This window comes from Plectrocnemia conspersa, unplaced genomic scaffold (genome assembly GCF_051122295.1).
Source record: "Plectrocnemia conspersa isolate PC_06_02 unplaced genomic scaffold, ASM5112229v1 ptg000010l, whole genome shotgun sequence".
NCBI lineage: Eukaryota > Metazoa > Arthropoda > Insecta > Trichoptera > Polycentropodidae > Plectrocnemia > Plectrocnemia conspersa.
The window spans coordinates 5,411,831-5,434,348 of NW_028277174.1; the positions used below are offsets into that span (position 1 = coordinate 5,411,831).

General features: G+C 30.2%; 2 protein-coding genes across 6 annotated transcripts; one reads left to right on the top strand and one right to left on the bottom strand.

Annotated features, from left to right (window-relative positions):
- Positions 1-573: 573 nt before the first annotated feature.
- LOC148230409 (1-acyl-sn-glycerol-3-phosphate acyltransferase gamma-like) lies at positions 574-20,469 on the top strand. 3 transcript variants are annotated; one of them, XR_015811197.1, is made up of 7 exons: positions 574-641; positions 15,202-15,438; positions 15,504-15,838; positions 15,904-16,104; positions 16,172-16,309; positions 16,382-19,083; positions 19,296-20,469. XR_015811197.1 is itself a non-coding variant. In XM_088195920.1 (7 exons), the coding sequence occupies exons 2-7, from the start codon at positions 15,237-15,239 to the stop codon at positions 19,516-19,518; spliced, it is 1,179 nt and encodes a 392-aa protein (XP_088052046.1). In that variant the 5' UTR covers positions 574-641; positions 15,202-15,236; the 3' UTR covers positions 19,519-20,469. The 3 variants fall into 3 exon arrangements, 2 of the variants coding, with proteins under 2 accessions (XP_088052046.1, XP_088052047.1); XM_088195920.1 differs by having other exon boundaries at positions 16,382-16,601; positions 19,436-20,469; XM_088195921.1 differs by lacking the exon at positions 574-641 and adding an exon at positions 11,473-11,796 and having other exon boundaries at positions 16,382-16,601; positions 19,436-20,469.
- Positions 19,436-21,463, bottom strand: gdl (gonadal protein gdl). 3 transcript variants are annotated; one of them, XM_088195922.1, is made up of 5 exons: positions 21,348-21,463; positions 21,142-21,262; positions 20,915-21,075; positions 20,720-20,853; positions 19,436-20,660 (listed from the first exon to the last, which is right to left on the bottom strand). In XM_088195922.1, exons 2-5 carry the CDS (start codon positions 21,231-21,233, stop codon positions 20,526-20,528), a joined length of 522 nt encoding a protein of 173 aa, XP_088052048.1. In that variant the 5' UTR covers positions 21,234-21,262; positions 21,348-21,463; the 3' UTR covers positions 19,436-20,525. The 3 variants fall into 3 exon arrangements, with proteins under 3 accessions (XP_088052048.1, XP_088052050.1, XP_088052049.1); XM_088195924.1 differs by having other exon boundaries at positions 21,142-21,275; positions 21,348-21,435; XM_088195923.1 differs by having other exon boundaries at positions 21,142-21,278; positions 21,348-21,419.
- Between the last annotated feature and the right edge of the window lie 1,055 nt (positions 21,464-22,518).

Sequence of the window (22,518 nt, forward strand, 5' to 3'; positions counted from 1 at the left end):
GTCACCCCACCCCATCATATCTTTGACTCATTCTCGTTGCTTACGCGAGCGAGCGAGAGACACCGTAAGCATCTGATATAAAAAATGCGTATGTATTAGAAGTGTCGCGTTGCAGGGAAGTTTAACTCAACAACATATGTATTTGTTAAACAGTTATATTTTTAACTGAAATATTTTCGTAAGGATTGTATTTAGATTACCTTTTAGTGCAATAAATAAAAAGTCAATAAATTATTTTTATTTTACTTTTAAACAAAGAGTACGAAGAAAAATATATTTAAATTAGATTTAGAATAATTTATAAAAACATTCTCTTACGCGTAGGGATAATACCGAACAAACAATATTTAAAAATGAATATTAAATTTTCACTGTGGCAACATCTGTACGCCGCGTTTGACGTTTCTACGTCTCAGGCAGTGCGAAAAGTGGTTCGAGTCTCGGCTGAAGGAAGTGATCGGCCAGTCGGCCGGTAGATGTCTCGGCGGTTGCCTTGCAACTGTTTGCGTTTGTTCGACAGTCGCCAAGGACGTCCACCTGCTCGAAATACGTTAAATGTTTGATTTAGTTCTCAGTGCGTGCCGGAACATCGCGCGCGAGGGACGCACACGTCCAGCCCTTGGCAGCAGCCGAAAAAATAGGTACATTTTGCATAACCTCAAACTGAACCCCGGCCCCTATTTTCGGACCAAATCTCTCCTATTCGTTTCGTTATTACGCATGCGATGTTTATCTTTGTCCATCGCAGCGTCAGATTTTCTCCAAAACATCCGATTCATTTAATTGGCGTTAATTGTCCTGTCATCCCGTAAAAAATATCATTTGTGTTTTTTTATATAATTATTTAGACCGCTAATTAAAAAAATATGCTTTTGACATATGATGAAAAAGTAGGAACAATTAAAAACAAACGCATAAGATAAAATTGTACTCTGTTTTATATTTTTATTTACTGTTATTTTATTTAATGTATACATAAAGCACCAAATTTAATTGACTTTTCATTCATACTTTGTATCCGACGAAAAATGTCACCATATCTATTTTTGAATCTACATACATAGTAGAACGGTCTTCAGTCAAGTTATATCTGTCCGTTCCAGTGAAAATAATACAACACACAAAACATGTGTAGTCCCAACTCAATTTAGATTTATAACAATATGATGTAAATACGCATTCTTAGAGCCTATAAAATGTACACACTTTCACTGCCAATAAAAATCGTTTTAAAGCCATTGTGTTGACAATGAAAACTTATATTGACAGTACCAACATACGTATGTACAATATATTTGTATATCAATTGAATGTACTCTTTAATTTATATATGTAAATGAGTATTGGTATATTAATTGCATATACGCACATTTATTTAAAGTACGTATATAATGGATATATTTGCCTAAACTGTTGTGTATGTGGGTGTGAATTTATGCATTCCGTACACGCTGCGTCATCACGTTTGTATACATGATGTATTGTCAGCTGTTAAAAATCTTATTGTCTTTTTTTTCATCGTTTTATTTATCAAGGTCATCTACACTATAGTAAATATTTTATCTCACCTCAGAAACAATCATTCGGCAGAATTTACTTTTTTCTACACATTATAAATGAATATTTCATTCGAATGTCGGGCACGTTAAATAATTTGCTGAATATATTTTATTAATGGAAGCTAGTATGGTTTATCTTATTTATTACACTGCTTTTTCTGTGGCAAAGCGTAGGCACTCCGCTAAATATATTTTTTCTCATCCACTGCGTTCAAAATATATGCCACTCAACACATGGCAGTGAAATCAGCATAGCGTTTGTCGTTTTTTAAATGTTTAATTTAATTTATTCGGTTTCGTATAGATTTTAATTGATTTCATTTAATATATAAAGTTACAAACGTATTGAATAGCCCGTAAAACTTAAAAATATAGATACCGTATAGTTAAACATTTCATAGAGATTCACCACTTTTACAACTGCAAGCATGCCATCACTCTACATCGAACCCGACTTTTGGATCAACCTGGACCCTTTCTCATTCAATTTATATCGGTGAAATTTACATATCAAACAGCCCTTTTGGCGTCTAACTAGCTGAATAAGTCACACCACTCGACACATAATCCCGAACCCACTTTTTTTTATAAAAGTCGGTTTTTGTATAAGGTGACCAGACGCCCTCCTTGAACAAAAATTTCCAAAAGGATCTTTTTCTAGCATTATTTGTAGTAAAATATTTTGTAATTATCAATTTCTAAAAAAAAAACACAAAACGATCAACTCTAAAAACACAGTTATATAATATTCCTTGAATTTTTGTTTATTACAACAACACAAATAGTATTTTATCTGTAATTATGCCCTTTTTATTTTGCAAAATTTATCTATTTTTCTTGTATGTTATTTATAACATCCATGACAATAGCCGACAAACAAAATAATGAAAAAAACACTTTAATTGCTGAAATTACTCATATTTCCGAGTTAATATTGTGCAGCTGTTGATTTTTTGAATGACTATTATTTTTTATCACTTAAATCAATATATAATTTAAATTTATTATGGTAAATTTTTTTTGTGTTCTTTTCTGTAGCATTAATAATTGAAATAAATCTTTTTACTGATTTATAGTTTGCAACAATTAATGCTCTATTATTTTTTAAATTTAAACTAATAGTCTCAATACCTTTAATGTTTCTTATAACATAGAAAACCTATAATTCATTATTTAATTTTCGACTCTTTATAATTAAAATATTGAAAATATACCGAAATTTTCAATACCGGTATTACCAAAAGAAAAACAGTCAATACCGGTATTACTGCAATTTTTTTGAAAAAAATCATTGATTTGTATTCCTTAAATAAATTATGGTTTATGCGTTTTAAAATTTTTAACTTTTTTTTATGTGCTCTCAATCATGTAAGGTAATAAAAAACAATAATATTTATTTGTTATAACAATAAAAAAAAAAAATTTTATATTTATTTACTTATATTTATTATTATTTTTTACATTAAGTTTGATGTAAAAAAAGCACCTGTCAACACATATAAATTATTTTATTTTAAACATTTTATTTAAAACATACATTTCGCACAATTTTTTCAAATACGTTTTTTTATTTAAATATAGCATTGAGATTTATTTATTGCTAATATTTAACACATATTTTTAGTGAAGCATATTATGTGGACTATTTGGGTTAAGATATGTATAAATGGAGATAAAAATGTACAAGTAGTAGAAATAATTTCGTGTATGCAATACCTGCTTTTGTTTTCACTTCGCCAGCCATCCTTATTATAAAAAGGGGCCGGCAGGCCGCGGTAATTTCACTGTTACATAACATAATTACTAGGAACTGCTAGTTACCGATAGATTTGCCTGAGCTAAATCAAATGTATTTCTTTTGCGTTGACACGTCGCGCATATCGTACAAAAATATCGAACATGTTAAATTATTTTTTTTTAATTTGCGCTTAAATATCGGCCGGTAAGATTTTTTGCATATGTAGGTGGGCCGATATTTCGGCCATCAGTAACTAAAATGTATATTATTATTGATATCCTACCCCAATAAAACTGCTTAGGTTTTTCCCCTACAATGAGCATCATTTTATTCTCCGCTTTTGCTTTCAAGCAATATGGGACTCTAGGGATCTAAATCGAATATTTGCCCGAATATTCGTTTGTACTCTCTTGAATGAAATAATTTGTAGCATTGAGAAACACAGACAGTCGTTTTTTCTTTCAAGATAACTGAGTGACAAGTGCCGCTACAAAATATACGGTCATTAATGCGCTTTTATTTTGTTTGTGAGACGCTTCTTCACAACAACAAAAATGCTTTTACGCATTCGTAAAACAGTCGTAAATAAAATGTTTATCGGCGGTATCTACTGTGACCGAAATTTTCAGAATTCGTTAGTTAAACGAAACAATATGTTGGAAAAGCCTATCATTTATTATCGTTTAACGCTTGTCTCAAAAACAGGAGTGCGTCGCAAATTTTGGTGAAGTTCATTTTACGTTTTTGTATTTGTTGTTTCAAGATTCATTCAGTTCAATAATTCGATTGCGATTAATTTATATGCGAATCTGCACAAAACAAACGCCGATACGGATTCGATCTTTATGTGTATACAATTCGTTTCAAACATGATTAGCTATTCTGTATATAATAAATTCGATAAAATTATGTATTTAAAATGCTTCATAGATTTTGCTGAATTGATTCAATCACAGCTGATTTCAATTCTGGTGATTTAAAAAATCAGTAATTTTAATTAAAAAAGTTCAACGATTATGAAAGTAATTATTTTTTAATTAAATAATATTTTACAAGCTATTAATTGATTTTTTTTATTGCACTTATTGGTTAAATAAATTAATATCGCTTAACCCCGCGAAAAAAAATTGCGAATGTATTCGAATATTACATTTTTTTCAATATTCAAATAGTTAAGAACTACGAATAATTGAGAACCCTAGCACCATCGTTTTCGTAGTTCTAAGCCATGGATATATGTCCCGTAGGAATTTGGCCTCCTCGAACAAAAATTCCCGTGATGATTTTTTTAGCTCCCGCAGCAATCTATCCTCTCAAAACAAAAATTTCCGAGATGGCCTTTTTATTTTTAGTGTGCTCCTTTGATATTTTCAAAATTTAGTCATCTATTCATAATGGTCTTTGTAAAGACTTGATAGCTACATTTAGCTTGTATCGCACATATTGTGTGTTGCTAAAGAGAAATCTTCTAATGAGACAAGGCATCGTATTAGTAGTTTGACAGCTATTGTATATATATGTATATGTACGTGTCGGTATCTAATATAATATAAATAACGTTTTTTCTATTGATTTTCACTATACAAGTTAAAGTTTATGTTTGGTTTAGGCTAAAACCGAATCTTTGGCTGGTCTCTAAATTATTTTTCTACGTATATAAAAGTTAATAGGTGACTTACTAGTAAATAATGCATAACAAAACTCACGAATTCACTCATCAATGTCTCAAAGAAACTTACTTTGTTATAAATGATTTCTTGCAGCAAATCAGCTCTATATGTATTATACTTGGATTTGTGAATTTTATTTTTTACTCTAAATAATTGTAATAAAAAATAACGGTTATATTTACAGCAATTTGAACTTTTAGCATATTATAACGAAGTTAGTCAAAGTTTTTTTTATGCTACTTCACAGTTATTCTTCTTGAAGCGAAACATATTACACAAAAAAATCGATTAAAATGATTTTAAAAATCGAGATTATGTACGCTTAAAAAAATATTTTTAAATACATTATGAAAGTTAATCAAGTAACTTTTAAGTTAAATTATTGTAATGTATACAAAGAAAAAACTCGTATAAAAAGCATATAAAAAATCTAGAAACTTGATGATATAATCATAACGATTGAATGGTATATGTTTAGCATGTAAATGGCGATTGTTTGTTTCATGTTCAAGTTTTGTTTTTGCTCACTTTTAATAGTCTACTGAAGGTGCTATCACATGTTACTTTAATTTACTTACTTTTCAACGTTAAAAGTAACACAATCAGCCTTAATGGTATATCGTAGTTATTTATTTGACAGTTATGTATGTTTCATATCACTCGATTAAAAATGTCATCGCTAATGCATTACATGCGCATTTCGAGCTATTTAATTTTATTTTCTTAGTTCTAAGCTAACTGATTATTTCATCCTTTATAATATTTAACTTTAACTGTTTTAAAACAAATAAAGTTATTAGTCTTCAAATTACGTAATCTCTTATGACTGATATGTTATTGTGACGGTAAAAATACAATTTTGATCATCGTGCAGTATCAAAGTGGCGACTTTTGATACATCAATTTGACATTGCTTGCATTTTCATTGTTAATGAATCAAAAACACGTATTCATTATGTAGTTTACTTTCCGCGTTCGAAGTTCACTCTAATCACAATTTCGTGTGCAAACCTTCGAACAACGATCTGTGAGCGATATGTTTTATGATTGATAACCTTGCTGATTGACCGATGATTCTATCTATTTCTTTATATACGCACCGCTTTTGCACTAATCGATAATGAGTGCCCAAGTTCAATTGCATTATATTTATATTTGTGTATCAGATAAAATAATATATGACTATTATATATTGTAAGATTATATCCGAAATTATCTAGATATCTTTGCTAATCGCTAATTTGTATTTTTATTGGTAAATTATTATCGCAAAATAACGATGAAATCACTTTTATAATTAACACAAGTTATTGTTCATCGTATTTCTATTTCATTACTTAGTGATATCTTGGGAATAGTTACTAAAATTATATTCATACATCTATGTGTAATTACATCTGAGGATAATTAGGCTAATATAACGTAATCCATCATACATAAGTTACCTTATCATAATTAATTCGATTCCTCGCAACTAAATCTATTATTTCATATTAATACGATATTAATTATTTATCGATTTAAGCTGTTTTGTAATTACTTGACAATTAAATAAATATTAATATTGTAAAGCATATTTCAACATTATCAATTTACAATATTTAATAATATTTAAAAAAAATCGGTTGAACTCTTGCACTAGTTGATGCAACCACACAAATTGTAGCTACATTAGAGATTGTCCTAAATATCAGAAATTAACCGTTGCTCATCATTATATACAAAATAATAACATTTTTTTATTAACTGATGGTTCAACCTGTGAATTTGTATTCACTCGTAGAATTTTTTGCTTTTAAATATATAAAGAAATAATCATATTAACTGTGAGGCGTTCTTGCAAAAAACTTGTCTTTAGAAGACTGCATTCTTCAGCATCACGCGTTGCCCTTGGTGCGTGCAATTGTCTGGTTATTCTATAGGGGTAATGGTATTTTTTATTAAATGTTATTGTAAATATATTATTTTAAAGCATTGCATCTCATTTATGTTTGTTTGAATTCGCTAAAATAAAAATAGATTGCCTTTTATGCATGTTTAATGTTAATAATATAATATATATACTTGTCTATCCATTTTTTTTTACATATTTGTTGTTCAAATTTTTGTCCAACTTTTATATATGTAATGGAATGTTTTTTAAGGATTTGAACTTTGCGTGTTCATATCACGTCGGGGTCACCAATTTAAGGTTTAGTAACCCTAAGGGGTGTGACTTCACAGCCTGTAACACGCATATGGAAATTAGTAAGAATTTTATTAGTTTACATTACATATTGCGACAGACTATGATAGGCGAGATGTTTTCTCCGAACAGTGGTGGAGAAGCTGGCGCAGGGATGTTGTCGATGGAAGATCCTCAGAGATCTTTTAGGTGGCGTGACAGTATAGTGGAGGTTGATCCCTCTCAGAATGTGAGCCTCCATAACTGTATTTTCGTGACTGTTTCAAATCAATGCGCCGGAAAATCGTTGCGTGTTATTTAAGAGGGAACCCTTTGGTTCTAGTCGTAACGAGAGCCTTTGTGTAATCGCGCTATTGTCTAACGCGAGTTTCACGAATAGAATCCCCCACAAACGTGGCTCTGGGGTGAGCTTATTCTATTCGTTACTTATCTTAGATATTAAAAATTCACCAGTATTACCAATATTTTTTACAGCTTTATAAATATGCAGAATTACATTAACGATTTGTCTCTATGCTCTTAACTGCATGTCTAAATGTGTCCTGTAAGTCCTGATCTGTGTGCCAGGATGCAACAAGACCAACTTATTTAGTTTATAAATGATTATTGTGCAACAATGTTGAGTCAGTCCACTTGTATAATTATTATTATATATACAGTAGACTCCCTAATAACACGGTAAATTTGGGACGTGCTATTATGTGTGTATATCTCACCACACGCGCCTGATAGCCAAAAATAGTATTGACTATTTTATATTCCCCCAACTACACGCACATAAATAGCACGTTCCCAAGTTACCGTGTTATTGGGGGGTGTACTGTACGTGATTTAAAGTTCGTGTGAACTTTCATGCGTTTTAAGTCAGGAGCCCGGGTGCAGCGAGTTCCGAATGGAAGTGTCGTCAAATGGTTACTTAAGGTTTGACTCCGCCCACTTTTTGCTAGAACTGCCAATTACGAAAAATTAGTCTGTGTTCTTTTTATGCCTGCACTACACTCTCTGGAAGTTGGCCAAGGTTGGCCAAGGATGGAGAATATAGTGGGTTAATTCGGTCGAGTTCGGTTCTGCCCGCTCAAAAATTTCTCGGAAGGCTTATCGGGGACTTCAACAGACTCTTACTGACATCTTTGAATATTTTAGGGCACCAAAAGGGATTAATTATATGTTTGATAGTATATTCTTCTGACAAATATCGTTATTATATTTTTTTTCATATAAAATTAAATAATTAAAAAATAATTAGTGGTACTTGATTTTGTTAAAAAAAATCGTTTCGAATATAATGATGTATTTTCCTAGATCTGTTTATATAAACGTCAAACCATAACGAATTCTTATTTAGAATCGATGGCGACAAATTCTAGGATAGTCACAGATGTGGTGTTCGTATTCTGAAGTATCATTTTTATGGCATTTTGCAAAAGCCGACAAAGATTTTGCGTAAATTGAATATCTACGACCGAAAAGTTTTCACTGATATTGTATTGGTGAGTGCCCACACAATAAAAATATAAAAATTGCGATTATTTGGTACATTTTTCGATCGCACGCAAATATGCCAGCTGTGCGTGACAGAAGCCGCCGTCCGGACGGCATATGAAATTTGTGGCAGTGTGGTCGCTTACTCGAAGTCGAAGGTTTCGGCCGACTTCAGTTGTAACTGCGGTTCGGACAACTTTCAGAGAGTGTAGTGCAGGCATTAGACTATTTTTTGTTGCTGCGTGACCAAAGTTTTTATAGATTGGCAACCTGGCAACTTTTCGCTTCGCATTCCAATGTGTTGTCAATACAATCTAATATTTGCAGAAGGTCCGAAACGGCGCTTTTAGCGCATATATTTTTTTTCTACGCTTAATTTCGATAAAACCCTGCCTTGTCAATGGACCCCACAACACAGTGAAAATTTTTTACATGTTTACATTTTAGTCACATGGCGGATGATCTGATATATTATCAAATAACAATAATATATTTAATAATATGATATTATATTTGCAATATGTTTCTACTTCATGCATAAAATTATCAATGCTCCTAAATTATATTTTCATGTAAAAGCTACCAATGTTTAAGAGATATACTTTAATGATCTTGAGTTTTCGCTGTGGTAAATTAAAAGTGGTTTGATTTTGCAATCAATCACAATTAAAAGTGTCACCAGAAACATGGCAAAGATTTTTCTATAGTTGAGGTACGTATTACAGATCTAGAATTTTTTTCTCCCACTCGATTATTTGCTATCCAAGCTGTGTTATCGTGTTATGGACTTTATATACTATTTTATGTAAACACAAAACGTAGCGAAATTTAAAAATTGTTTAATCACATAAATATAAAATTACTTAATTTGAGAATCTTAGCACGTATCAATACATTCACCTGTGTTTCATAAATTTTGTGTAAGTAATACATTAATTTTAATAAACCATATTTTCGCTTAAGTTAGATCTGCCACTAATTTAATTATATTTATTTTACGTCACAAGTTTTTATTTTTAAGTTTAAAAAATCATATACTTGTAAGAAGTTAGATGCATGTAATTATGTTGAAAGTATGTAAATAACATATTGCAAATTTACTTAACGCCTTATCGGAGTCTCTCAAAGTATTGTATTATACTTACAAAAACATCCGTACTATCTATGTATAAGATAATTTTTTCTAATAATATTATCTATATTTTTTAGAAATTGATAATATATCGGTTTTTTATTGTAATAATTTAAGCATACTAGAATTTAATGCCAAGGGTCATGTTGTTGAACGCAAAATATTTTTCTATTATGTAGTTCAAACATAGTTTCGTTGTTTTCTTAGGTAAGAGTTATGTTACAAATTTTTATGATCATGTTCAAAGAGCTTTGTATCGTAAATATTTTGTAAATTATTTCTTTGTTCATCATTGGATTTGGTTCGTTAACCTTTTAAGCACTTTTGTCGTTCGATATCGAACTCGCTTTAAAAAAGTGTAATCACATTGTAATTTAATCGCGTTTGGCTCGTTTCCTATTATATTTACATATGCATATACATATGTGCCGATAGAAAAGGCAAACGTATAGATAGATATATTCGAGAGCAATAATGTAAATGTTTAATGTGAGAGAATAAATTCAAGTTACACAAACCCAAAACGTCACTGTTTGTTTTGTCCGAAAGACGTATTCATATAATTATTGAATATTTTTTTAATTAATAAAAAAATTTTCTTTTGTAAACGTCACACATTGTTTTCCTTGATTCATTTTTTAAACAAAAATAAACGCTTTGTTTTTCTTCATTGTCCTTATCACAACGTGTACATTGTTTCTTAAAGCATTGTCTCGCATTACAAATAATATCACGTTTTAACTTAAATTTCAATAAAATAAATAAAAATATATTTTAAAGGCTTTTCCTGATTTTCGTTATTTCAAATTATTGAATATGTTATTCTAGCAAGATTGTCGCATAGTAACGCCTTTTCACACATCCTAATTATTTTTTATCAATACGCAAGAAGAGACTCAAAGCGATGAATATGATGTTAAGAATTCTTTTCTATCAAAAATAGGTTCAATAATAAGTTATTAATATATATTATATCATAATGTGAACGAAAATACGTAGGTAGTTCTATTTGAGTATAAGCTTATACTTTTATAACGAGTTACGAAATATGCCATTCATATTATTATTATTATAGAAAATTTCGTTTTAATTAATAAACTTTCAAACAAACCAATTTAACTGTCAAAATGTTTACTTCACGTTAATTAATGTCGTAAAACATAATAGGCGATTAGAGCAAAAAGTGTTTCTTTTACTTGATTTATTATCTATAAAAAATTGAATTATTTAGTTCGATAGACTGTGTTAATTTTTATTTATCAACCAGCAAAAAAAATACACTGATAGTAGTGTATTTTATTACATTACGCCTTGCCTTTTATATATATTATTATTTTAATGTCGCATAAGTAGATTGTTTTAAAATTTATTAATTATTACAGTGATTATATGTATAGCCAGACAATATTTTTTTTTTACTAGCACTAAACAGCCTTAGTGAAAAACATTTTCTTTACGTGCGTTAATTAATTCTAACGCTTTCAATCGTTACGTAGTATATGTTATACCTACGCCTTCTTCATTGATAGCACAAGTAGACGTTCAAGGTCTCGCTTTCCGATTTTCACTTTCACATCTCTGTTCTTTTATGCTCTCCTCCAAGCTACAACCGGTTCAAACTCGTTTTGACTGTTCGATAATCATTAGTGACGCGTAATCGATACCGTATTGTATTTTTACTGTTAAATACTAACTGCAATAAATTCGATACGAGTTGACAGCAACCTCCCATGTCAACAGTAGTCGGCTTCTTATCGCGTTTCACAATAAAACAAGATCTTGCCGTATCTTTGGTATGCTTCATTGTTGTGTTTGCGATAGATATGTGTGAACGTATCAGGAAGAAAAGTCGATTTTCCCACTACGTCATAGCGGAGTTTCCTTGGAGGATCGCCAAGTGGTGATATACGTTTTTGAGGGGGGTTTGAACAAATAATTTTCTATAGTCTGTGTGATACGGTCATTATTAGTGTCACAAGCACTGGAATTATATTACTGACTGGATAAAGCAGCAAGAGTTGAACTTACAGGTACATATTATAAAGTATTGTGTATTTTTGTATTCAACATACCAAGAAAATAAAACTAAACCACTTAGATAGATGTATTGCGATGTTTTGATGAAACACTTGACTTATCTCTGGTTCAAGTCGCGCTGTGAATTTTATTTTTATTTTTCTTTGTTCTTCAACATTGTCTAGTATATATACAACATACAATTGAAGGCTTTAGACGAAGTAAAATCTCTCCATCATATACATATGTAGTGTTGATAACATAGTAGCTTATATAGCTATTCAAAATTTGTACGATTTCTTATATCAGCTTTCTAAATCACAGTCGTGTGAGAGATGTTATGATAGATCAGAACATTCAATACATACTAATAAGTATATTTTTAATGTAAATAATAATTGGCACAATTCTTTCCAAATAAAACAATATTTATTTGGAAAGAATTTTAAAATTCATACTTTATATACTATATTTGCGTTAACACAGTCAGTTCGAGAGCTGTCCATTATATAATATATTCTTACTTTTATCATGTTTTGGTCTTAAGTTAACTGATCGATTAATTTTAAGACTTTTTTTAGTGTTTTAAAATTCAGCATTAAAAAATGACAGAAAGAAGTCGCCAATATATGATATGTATCATGACTAAACTCTATTTGCGTTAACACAGTCAGTTCGAGAGCTATTCATTTCATAATTATTCATAATTTAGAAAGAGATGGCAACGCAAATATAGTGTTGTATAAATCGCTACAAATTTTATTATTTTTTTCTGCTATGTATAATTTTTTATCTAGTGCGTCTTTTGACAAGGACAGAGGGGAGGGGACAAAAATTTTTCAGTCAGTGTTTGTTTTTTTAATATTTTGACTCAAGATTCATGATATTTAAGTAAATAACATGCATTTTTCTGTCAAATTTAAAAATCACGTCAAAAGCAATAAAATCGTGCCGTCGCAGAAAAAACGCTTGTTCATCTAGCGTTCATATTTAAGACTTTTTATAACAAAATTACGACTTACAATAAGTGAGAATCGGATGAAGGACATCTAAACCGAACGATCACTCTTCAGAAGTCAAAAATACGCGTCAAAAGCAATAAAATCGTGTCGACAACGTCGCAATGGAAACGATCGGTAAATTAAATATGGAACATATAAACCAAATTTTGACCAATAGAAGAGCACAAAAAAATTATCACCGTTCAGAAGTCAAAAATTCACGTTGCTTTTGACGTGAATTTTTGATTTACAATTGTTTTTGCGCCCTCTTATTGATCAAAATTCGGTTTGAATATACTTTAACCAATATCAGAAGTGATATCGTTAAGAATAGCTTTCATATTTTTTTAAAATAATAAAATTTATTAATGATTTTAAATTAAATTATGAATACTAATGGAATGGATAGCTCTCGAACTGACTGTGTTAACGCAAATATAGTGTAGTTTTAAAATACATGTTTTATGCATAGATATACAAAATTAAATCATTAACTCGCATATTAATATTTAAAAAATAACGATTAATCAAAGGGTTAAAATATATTTTATACACTATAACGTGTTTTTAACTATTTAAATACTGTTGTTTACTTTGAGACTATAAAAAGATTTTATTGTATGATTTTACGAAATTTCCATCGATGAGTCATCTCTTTTCTACTAGAAGCGGCTTGACGTGGCGAATATGGTTCTAAGAATAATATTTAATATGATTGAATTTTGTGATGCCTCACATTTTATAAAAAAATAATATTTGAATCTCCGTAAAATCACTTTAAAACGTTTACTTATAAAATATATATCTTTAAAATTCTTTATTATTTAAAACAAACTAATTTTAGATTCAAAATATTTTTTTTTATTTAGATATTCTTTTATTATTATTATTTTTCTGATTTTTGTTATCATAAATCATAATACGACTAATAATAGTGAAAAGTTATTAATGGCGAAATTATATTTTATATGCAGCTTTTCAGTTTATTTTTTACGCCAAATTGGGGGGAGGGCAGAGGGCAAATTTAATTTTTCTCTAGGGCTCTGATCAAAATATATATAAAAGCCTGGACAGGTATATCATGTGTATTTATTTAAATTGAAGTGGATATAATATTATATATATTTTTTAATATTATTATCACCGTGAATTATTTTTATTTATGTATTCGTCCATTTTAGATCAAAATATATTTGATTTATTTTCAAAATGGATCAGAATGTATCTCTATATCAATGAACCTAAAAATAAACCAACCTCCATTACCTCTCACATGCAAATTAAAAACCTTACATAGGTGTAATTAAGTTAAAAATAACATATGATACAAGCTGATTTTTTTAATTAATTTTATTTCAAAGAAATAAACACCTCTCAATTACTTATTATTAAAGTAGATTTTAATCCATAATATTTATTAAATACATATTAAAGCAATGTAGCTAGAATATTTGCTATAAAATATATTTTTAATTAAAAAAATACTGCAAATATAAGCCTTGTAACAGGAATGTTTTCATTTTTTTAATAAAATTATATTTCTATATAGAAAAAGTGAAATCTGTATTGAGCCATATAAGTATATATATTATAGATATTTGAGGGGTTCCTTTACTGAAATTAATTTTAAATAAACTATGAAGAGTGTCATTAATCTTTATTTTTATTTTAATCAATAAAAACTATTCATACATTCAACAAGTTTTTTATATAACATATCGAAAGTATTTTTGAGTTGTTTACTAATGCTAATTCAATTATTGAATATATTATTTTTTTATGTTTTAGATAAATTTTACTATTAAAAGTCACTGAGTCACTTCATAAAAGTCGTATTTATGATTTAAAAATATATCTTCACTTGTAAGATCCTTCTCATGTTTTTCATCATATGTCAATATGTAAATTGCTGCAAGTAGTCTCAGTCAAGGCTAACAGGCGTGATGTTCTATAATATAATGTTCACAGTCACTGACCGTGATCATCTTCAGTGACTAGTTACACCACCCTTTAGCACGCTCTGTGCTTTCTTGTCGGATCATAGACCCCACTTTAAATTATACAATTTACAAACAGTATTTTCTAGCAAAATGTAATCATTTTTGAGTCATTGTCCTTGGTACTGTTCCACTTGCATGATTATTATGTTAAAACGACTAGGTATTATATAACTGAACACGTGTGAACAAACTGCTATTGTGTTATTTTTTTTGCTAACAAAAAAGGCATTCTTCAACCTTGAACTTCACAATTGACACATTTATGAATTATTAACATATTCACTTTCAATTGCTCATAACACATTTTTTTAAGACTTGAATCAGTGATTTGTTTATGTTGTTGTTGAATAAACTTTGCTTCGTTTTGAAAATAAGTTCAATGCTATTATGATTAACAGTTTATTTATTTTTGTTTCAGAATAACAGTGCAATCTTTATCCTTAATGTGAAGCGATGGAGAACCCCAGCACGATTAAGTCGTTTTTTAAATACTTCCAAAGGTTCACCTTCATACATCTATGTTTCGCCATAACGTTCTTCACTTCGGGAATATTGTTGAACGTTGTGCAAGGAACGTTATATTGGAGTCTTAGATATTATAGCAAATGGCTCTATAGAAAAATAAATTATTATCTTTTGTATACATTTTACTGTCGTAAGTATTGATTTTGTTATTTATTAATCATTTATGTAACTAACAATATTAATGTATATTTTCAGAACTAGTTTTTATGTCAGAATGGTGGGCCGATTCACAGCTTATAATATACATAGATCAAGATGATTTCATTAAAAACTATGGCAAAGAACATGGCCTTTTATTGATGAATCACAGCTTTGAAATCGACTGGTTGATGGGATGGCAGTTTTGCGAGTATATTCAAGTCTTAGGGAATTGCAAAGCTTTTGCTAAGAAATCAATTCAATACATGCCGCCTGTAGGATGGACGTGGAAGTTTGCAGAGTATATATTTTTGGATAGGTCGTTCCAGAAAGACAAGACAACCATTTTGGAGCAAATTAAAGAGTTGGGAGACTATCCCGATCCGGTTTGGGTGAGTTTGAAATTGCTTATTAGTCGTGTCTGTAATTTGACGATAATGTGATTGCTTAATTTCAGTTACTGCTTTTCGCCGAAGGCACTCGCCTCTCGCCCGAGAAATTAGAAGCTTCTCAAACTTTCGCACAAGACAAAGGTCTTCCCGTATTGAAGCATCACCTTACTCCGCGCACGCGGGGCTTCATCGCTAGCTTACAGGGTATGAAAGACAAAATCAACGTAGTGTACGACACTCAGATAGCCTTCAAAAGAGACGCACAAGTATGTACAATGTCGGCGAATAATAAATTAAAAAACATTGTCTCAATCTTAAATTATCGCTTCTAAGGTTTCGCCTACTATGACGAATTTATTATTCGGGAAGCCAGTAGAAGCACATCTTTACATTCAAAGGATAAACGTCAATGATATTCCAGAAGACGAGGAAGGAGCAGCTAAATGGTTATTTAGTCATTATGAAAAGAAGGTTGAAATAATTATTTTATTTATATTATGTGTGATTTTAACAGTAGTTAATTAATAATATTATATATTCTAGGATCGTATGCAAGAGTCCTTCTATGAGACCGGTAGCTTTTTTGAAAATTCTGGCGTGAAACCAATTCCGCCAAGAAATTTACCTCGTCGTATTTGGCCGGTGCTAAACACAGTTTTCTGGAACCTTCTGATTCTGGTTCCGTTATTCTCGTATCTGTTGTATACACTGTTAACTGGACAATTCCTGTACTTCTTCACCGGCGTGACTATCTTGGGAATATGTAAGTAGAATTAATGTAATGCAATTCATTATCTGCTTTACCATTTAAAGTGTATACCTTACATAAAAATAGCTACACATGTGTTGCTATTTTTATGTTAGGAATACATTGATATTTTATTTGGTTAAACATTTCCAACAACAAGGGTTTGTCAATTATTTGGAAAGAACTAGAAACATCTATGTGAAGATAAATACTATTAGATAGTCCTTAGTTCCGGTATTATGTCCATATCGCTGGAACTAAGACTGATTTTCAAGTAGTGATTAATTTTGCCAAGATCAGATTTACTGTGTAAATTAAAAAACAAAATCAAGACTATAATCAGACATGTTAAGATCTGAAGCGCATATTTTTTGAAGGGAAAACGGTGGTCATTTACATATAAGAGATGTTTAAAAGGTTCTAGAAATTTGCTTATAATTTTTGTCATATCGAGCTTTTGTGGAAGAATTTTATAATAGTATAAAGTCTTGCATTATCAAACTGCAGTAAAAGTCGAGTGTGAAGCATTTTTGGTCACTTAATGCTTGAAGTTTACTGTAGTGGTCCACTAACCTAACTAACTAAATTGTCATCTCAGTGAAAGGCTTTGTGTTCACATTGCAAGAGCTATAAAAAAATAGTAGTTTTATAAGTCGTAACTAATTGTTTAAAAAAAATTGCATGTGCCATTTATAGCTTAACGATCAGAAACTTTATTTTTTCCATGTAATCGTGCCGAATCTCATGAACTGATGCTATTAGAAATTCCCAAAATCATGACTGGTTTTAATTTTTATTTATTATCAATGACTGGTTTTATTAAACAACAGCCATATTTTCTTTCGACTGCTGCAGTTTTATCGTCTTTAACGCTAGATTTACAGCACGTGAAATGACATTTCTTAGAGTAATCATAAATATAGGAATTATTTTTGTTACGAATATGGAAGCTTTTTTATTTTAGAATGCATTTGTAGGTAAAATATGTCATTCCCGTAAAGGTTTTTTTTAAATATTCTGGGTATTTTATATAGAATATATAGATATTTAAACAGGGTTCTAATTGTTTTGAAGCATCATCTAAAATATTAATATAATGGTCATTATCTTCACTACATTTAAATACATTTTTGATAGTTTGAAACATCCTTCTGAACTATAAATTAAAAAAAACACTTCAATTTTAATATATAATTAACTAATAAATGATAAAATCATTGAAACATAAGTATAATCCAAATAAGAATGAACTACTGCAGAAATACGCAAGATGTTCACGACACAGACTATTGTATCAAGCACTCGGTGCATCTGCTGAATAATCCAAGGCAAGCTATATTTATTAACACTTTGACCGTGGATGACACTTATAGAAGTCATCGAGAAAATCGCCATTGGGCACCTAAAGGTGCCATGAACATTTGAGCCTTGTAATATATTTTTCTATATACTTTAAGGTTGAAAAACACTTTCATTAATTGAAATAATATTTAAATAACTTATGACATAAATAGTTGCTCCCCCACATATTAGTAAATTTCAAAATGGCACAAAAAATTATTAGCCACGGTGAAAGGGTTAATTGCAGATGATAAATGAATGGATATTTGATCATAGAATGAGAAATTCGTTTCTTTTTAAACCATTATCTGTTTTTGAAAAAAAAATATTAGAATAGATCTAAATTATTTAAAAAACAGCTCGAAAAAAATGTTAAACCCACCTCAACATAAGAGTTGCTGGTAAAAAAAAGATATCGAGTCTACCTCGACATAGGAGTTCAAAGGGTTAAAAAAACGAATACTGACTTGCCAACTTTTGCCACTCTCCCCTGGAAAAAAGCTAAAATGGAGTTCTTGATTCTAAACCAAAAAATTTTGGTTATTCCTAAAAGAAAATTTAAAAAAAAATCACCTCGAATCTATCGCGACATTTTTTTAAATATGTCGTTTCACTGAAATTATATCGGAATACATTTTCACTGATAGATATATATATATTTTTACCAGTGAAAATATAATAGTAAAATGATATAATTTCAACTTTTTCATATGTATATTAATTTATATGTGATATATAAATGATACAGTGAATTGTATATTTTTCGATGTTATATTTTCACTAGTGAATTTCAATAAAATATTCACCAGAATATATATATTTCTACTAGCGAAAATATAATTTAACTGATTGGCGCTGGTGAAATTATATGCTGTTCTATAATGTCTATGAAACTCAATTTGACAGTTGCGAAACGTCCATTTGCTGTTCAAACCCAAACCTAATCAAATGAAAGTTCTAAAACTAATTATAATTTTAGAACTTCATTAAGTCAAGTCAATATAAAATAAGCCAACTCATCTCTCAGGGGAAAATAAATGGAAGATGAAATACGGACAGACGTCTCATATTGTTCCATAGTTTGTCTGCACATCGAAAATACACTGTCTTAAAAATATAATACCTATCCTTACCTATATAACTACGGAGTTCTGATGTAATAGTATTGGTTAAAGTGTATTCAAACCGAATTTTGGTCAATAGGAGATCGCAAAAACAATTATCATTTCTCAGAAGTCAAAAATTCACGTCAAAAGCAATAAAATCGTGTCGGCGCTGTCGCAGTGAGAACGCTCGGCAACAAGCGTTTCCACTGCGACGGCGATAGCATGATTTTATTGCTTTTGACGTGGATTTTTGACTTCTGAGAAGTGATAATTGTTTTTTACGCTCTTCTATTAGTCAAAATTTGGTTTAAATGTGCTTCATTCAATTCTCACATATTGTTATAAAAAGTATTTTATATATTAATTTGATGAAACTAATAATTGAATTTATTTTTATTTCAGTTTACATTATGATGAGGCATCTAATTGGAATGTCCCAAATCAAGAAAGCTTCATCATACGGTACGACAAAAAAGGAGAAGTAAAACATAAATAGAAGAGCGTTTAAAACGATATTAATATATTAATTATTGTTATGATGTACATATATAAAAGAACGTGAATAACGTAAATTTTTATCATTGTGTTAAACTCTTTTGGTAAAATACTAAATCGTAAAGCTCTGCAATATTTTATTATTGTAGGGTATAAAATTGTATAACTTCCAATAACGTTGCCAATGTCGAACATAGTATATCGTATATTGTGGATATTAGAGATTTTAACTAAAACATGTATAAACATGTAATTTTATTTAATTTTTACATGCTTAGATATTTTTGATGTAATATTTTTTAACATTGCGTCGACTCGATCGCAATGATAAAGACAATTTATATAAACTCGTTAGACTCGGCTAACTTTAAGACTAGATTTGTATTTGCAACAATGTCGGGGTCTTCCTTTCCAATTCTGACTTTATGATGGTCTTCCATCGTCACATTTACGATAAATATCAAATCAGTCTGAAAGTTGGCAAAACAGTCAAGCACAGAAGCAAAATAAGCACAACAGTAGCTATGTAGGTAATTGAAAAATAATTATTTATTATTTTAATTGTTTTTATTATTTTGTTTTTTTTATATACAAAATTATTTGTACCGCGTACTATATGATGAAAAAATAAAACATGCATTTACTCTTGTAGAACATATTGCAATACATCGTTTTTTCGGTCAGTTACTTAAAATTTAATTTCAAAAGGATTTGTTAATAATTTGCATTTGAAAAATGCGTTTTTATCTTTTAGAATCAAACAATTGTATTGCTTTATTTTTATATTAGCGCTATCGGGCCAAATTAAAAATTGTATATGTTCTGCAACAATATATACATGTATACGTATTTATACTTAATTAACAAGTTGTCGATTTGCAAATATCGTTTTGCTGATATTGGTATGAATAAATATTCTGGATTCATTCATGTTTTCAATATGCCTTTTTGTTTTATTTATCAATGAATTAAAAAATCATTGAATCGGAGCCTCTTGTCAGGGAATTTGCATATTACTTAACCTCAAAATAAAATTCAGCAAATACATTTGTAATTTAATCTCGATCGGTATATTTGTTACGTAAAAACCGGGCACTCCTGCCTTCTCCAAAGTCACTTGTTGATCGCTAACCTGAAATTAAAGTGACATTAAAATTTTATTTATTAAAAAAAATACAATCCATACAATACCTTTTGATCTAATTGCAAAATTATCTTCATGTCGGTTTGTTTTAACTCTTCTTTATGTTTGCTTTGTAGTATCAATTTTTGTTTAGCCTGTTCGACGGCATCTGGAGTTTTTTGAATCATATCCTGCAGATCGCCTGTAGCGTATGTACACATATGAAAAGATAGTTTCAAATAAAAATTTTAACTTTTACATACTTTTTTGTTTATTCACCACCTGCTGCCGCTGTTGAGATAAGTGCTTCTCCGTCACCTGTTGTATCTCCATGAGCCCTTTCACGATCTCAAACACGGTATCATTTAACAGCGAGTTTGCTAATCCCGAAAGAAGCTCGATTGGCACCCTCATCTGATATTTTCTAATCAAAACAAAAATTCAAATACATATAAATAATAACGTTAACCTCACTAAATAAGTAGCTCACGGTGGTAATTCTTTGGCCATTGTTTGCAATTGGTCTAGTAAAAAGTATAATTTACGCTGAAGAACCTCCGGTGAAGGTTCTTTAAAATCCATGTTTAAAGTATGCTTTAGAGCTCAACGACCTTAAAAAAGAATCTTCTAATAAAGTAAGTAATACATAATCGTGATAAATACATAATCGATCATCTACTTCATATATACCCTTACCCATTAAAGAATATCTGTGCGTTCAAGTGATTTGTCGTATGACATTTGTTTATAGGCAAGTTTTTAAGTCCTAACGTCAAATATGTTTACCATATACCATGTCATTTAATATTATATCATTTAAATTATTTTATATTATTTGATGTAAAATTTAAGTAAGTTTATTTTACTTTGAAGGTTAATGGGGTAATATCGAACATTTCACTAAAAAGCATATTATTAGCAAAATAAAAGTATATCCTGTCTAATACCTAGTTTAATGAGAAACTATTTATAGTTTTCCTTGATTTCATTTAAATACAATAATTGCGGATTTTATTTTATATATTGCTCATTAAAGTTTTACTCTATTTTATTAAAATAAACTTAAATTAGAAATTATTCATTCATTATGAACAAGACTTGGCGACACTCTGGTAGCACTGACATGTCGGCAGCGGAGGGTAGCACATTATTGTGGTTGACTTCAACAAGAAGACAACGGCGGTGGTACGTCGCTCACCGTTCATTCGTATATATTTAAATTACAAGCATGCAATTATTTTATAACTTTTAATAATATACTACTGGCAAACAAATTAATTAATAAATAAGTACTAATTAAAATATTACATCTCCTAAAATAATTCTCTATTAAATTGCATCCTTTCTTATTTTATGAAGTCAATAAAATATTTGTGGGGACCCATTTATACATATTTATTTAGGTATTATTTTGGCCAAAACTTTGGTGGCACTCTGGTAACACTGACGTGACGTAGGTACATTATTTTCTGCTCATACCGAACGACCAAAGCCGAAGAGAAAAAAGCTTCTTAACGAAGTGGTCCATGTGGCAGAATCCATGAGGGTGGAAAGGGCGAGGTTGAAGCTAACTCGAGTACAGTCATCTCAACTTACCGCATCGTCTCCGAGGATGCTACACTGACTGTGACTGGGATCCTGCCCAATGACTAACTCGCCGCCGAAAGAAAAGAAATCTACAATGAGCGGACGAAGGAAAACGCTGGAGTGAGTTAGACGCTAGAGAACCTAGTACCAAAGGGAACACGGTGAGACCAATTACCATCTGACCCAAGTGCTCACAGGACATTGCTATCTCAAAAGTTATCTTCATAAAATAGGCAAAGAAGAAACAGACGAATGTCAGCACTGTGTTGATGCCATCCAC

What these genes read in the sequence shown, in the direction of transcription:
- gdl (XM_088195922.1), bottom strand. Translation starts at nt 21,233, where the DNA reads ATGGATTTTAAAGAACCTTCACCGGAGGTTCTTCAGCGTAAATTATAC. An exon ending in GGTGGTGAATAAACAAAAAA is followed by an intron (nt 20,854 to 20,914) that starts GTATGTAAAAGT and finishes CATACGCTACAG; the next exon opens with GCGATCTGCAGGATATGATT. An exon ending in TTTTGCAATTAGATCAAAAG is followed by an intron (nt 20,661 to 20,719) that starts GTATTGTATGGA and finishes CTTTAATTTCAG; the next exon opens with GTTAGCGATCAACAAGTGAC.
- LOC148230409 (XM_088195920.1), top strand. Translation starts at nt 15,237, where the DNA reads ATGGAGAACCCCAGCACGATTAAGTCGTTTTTTAAATACTTCCAAAGG. An exon ending in ACTATCCCGATCCGGTTTGG is followed by an intron (nt 15,839 to 15,903) that starts GTGAGTTTGAAA and finishes GCTTAATTTCAG; the next exon opens with TTACTGCTTTTCGCCGAAGG. An exon ending in CCTTCAAAAGAGACGCACAA is followed by an intron (nt 16,105 to 16,171) that starts GTATGTACAATG and finishes ATCGCTTCTAAG; the next exon opens with GTTTCGCCTACTATGACGAA.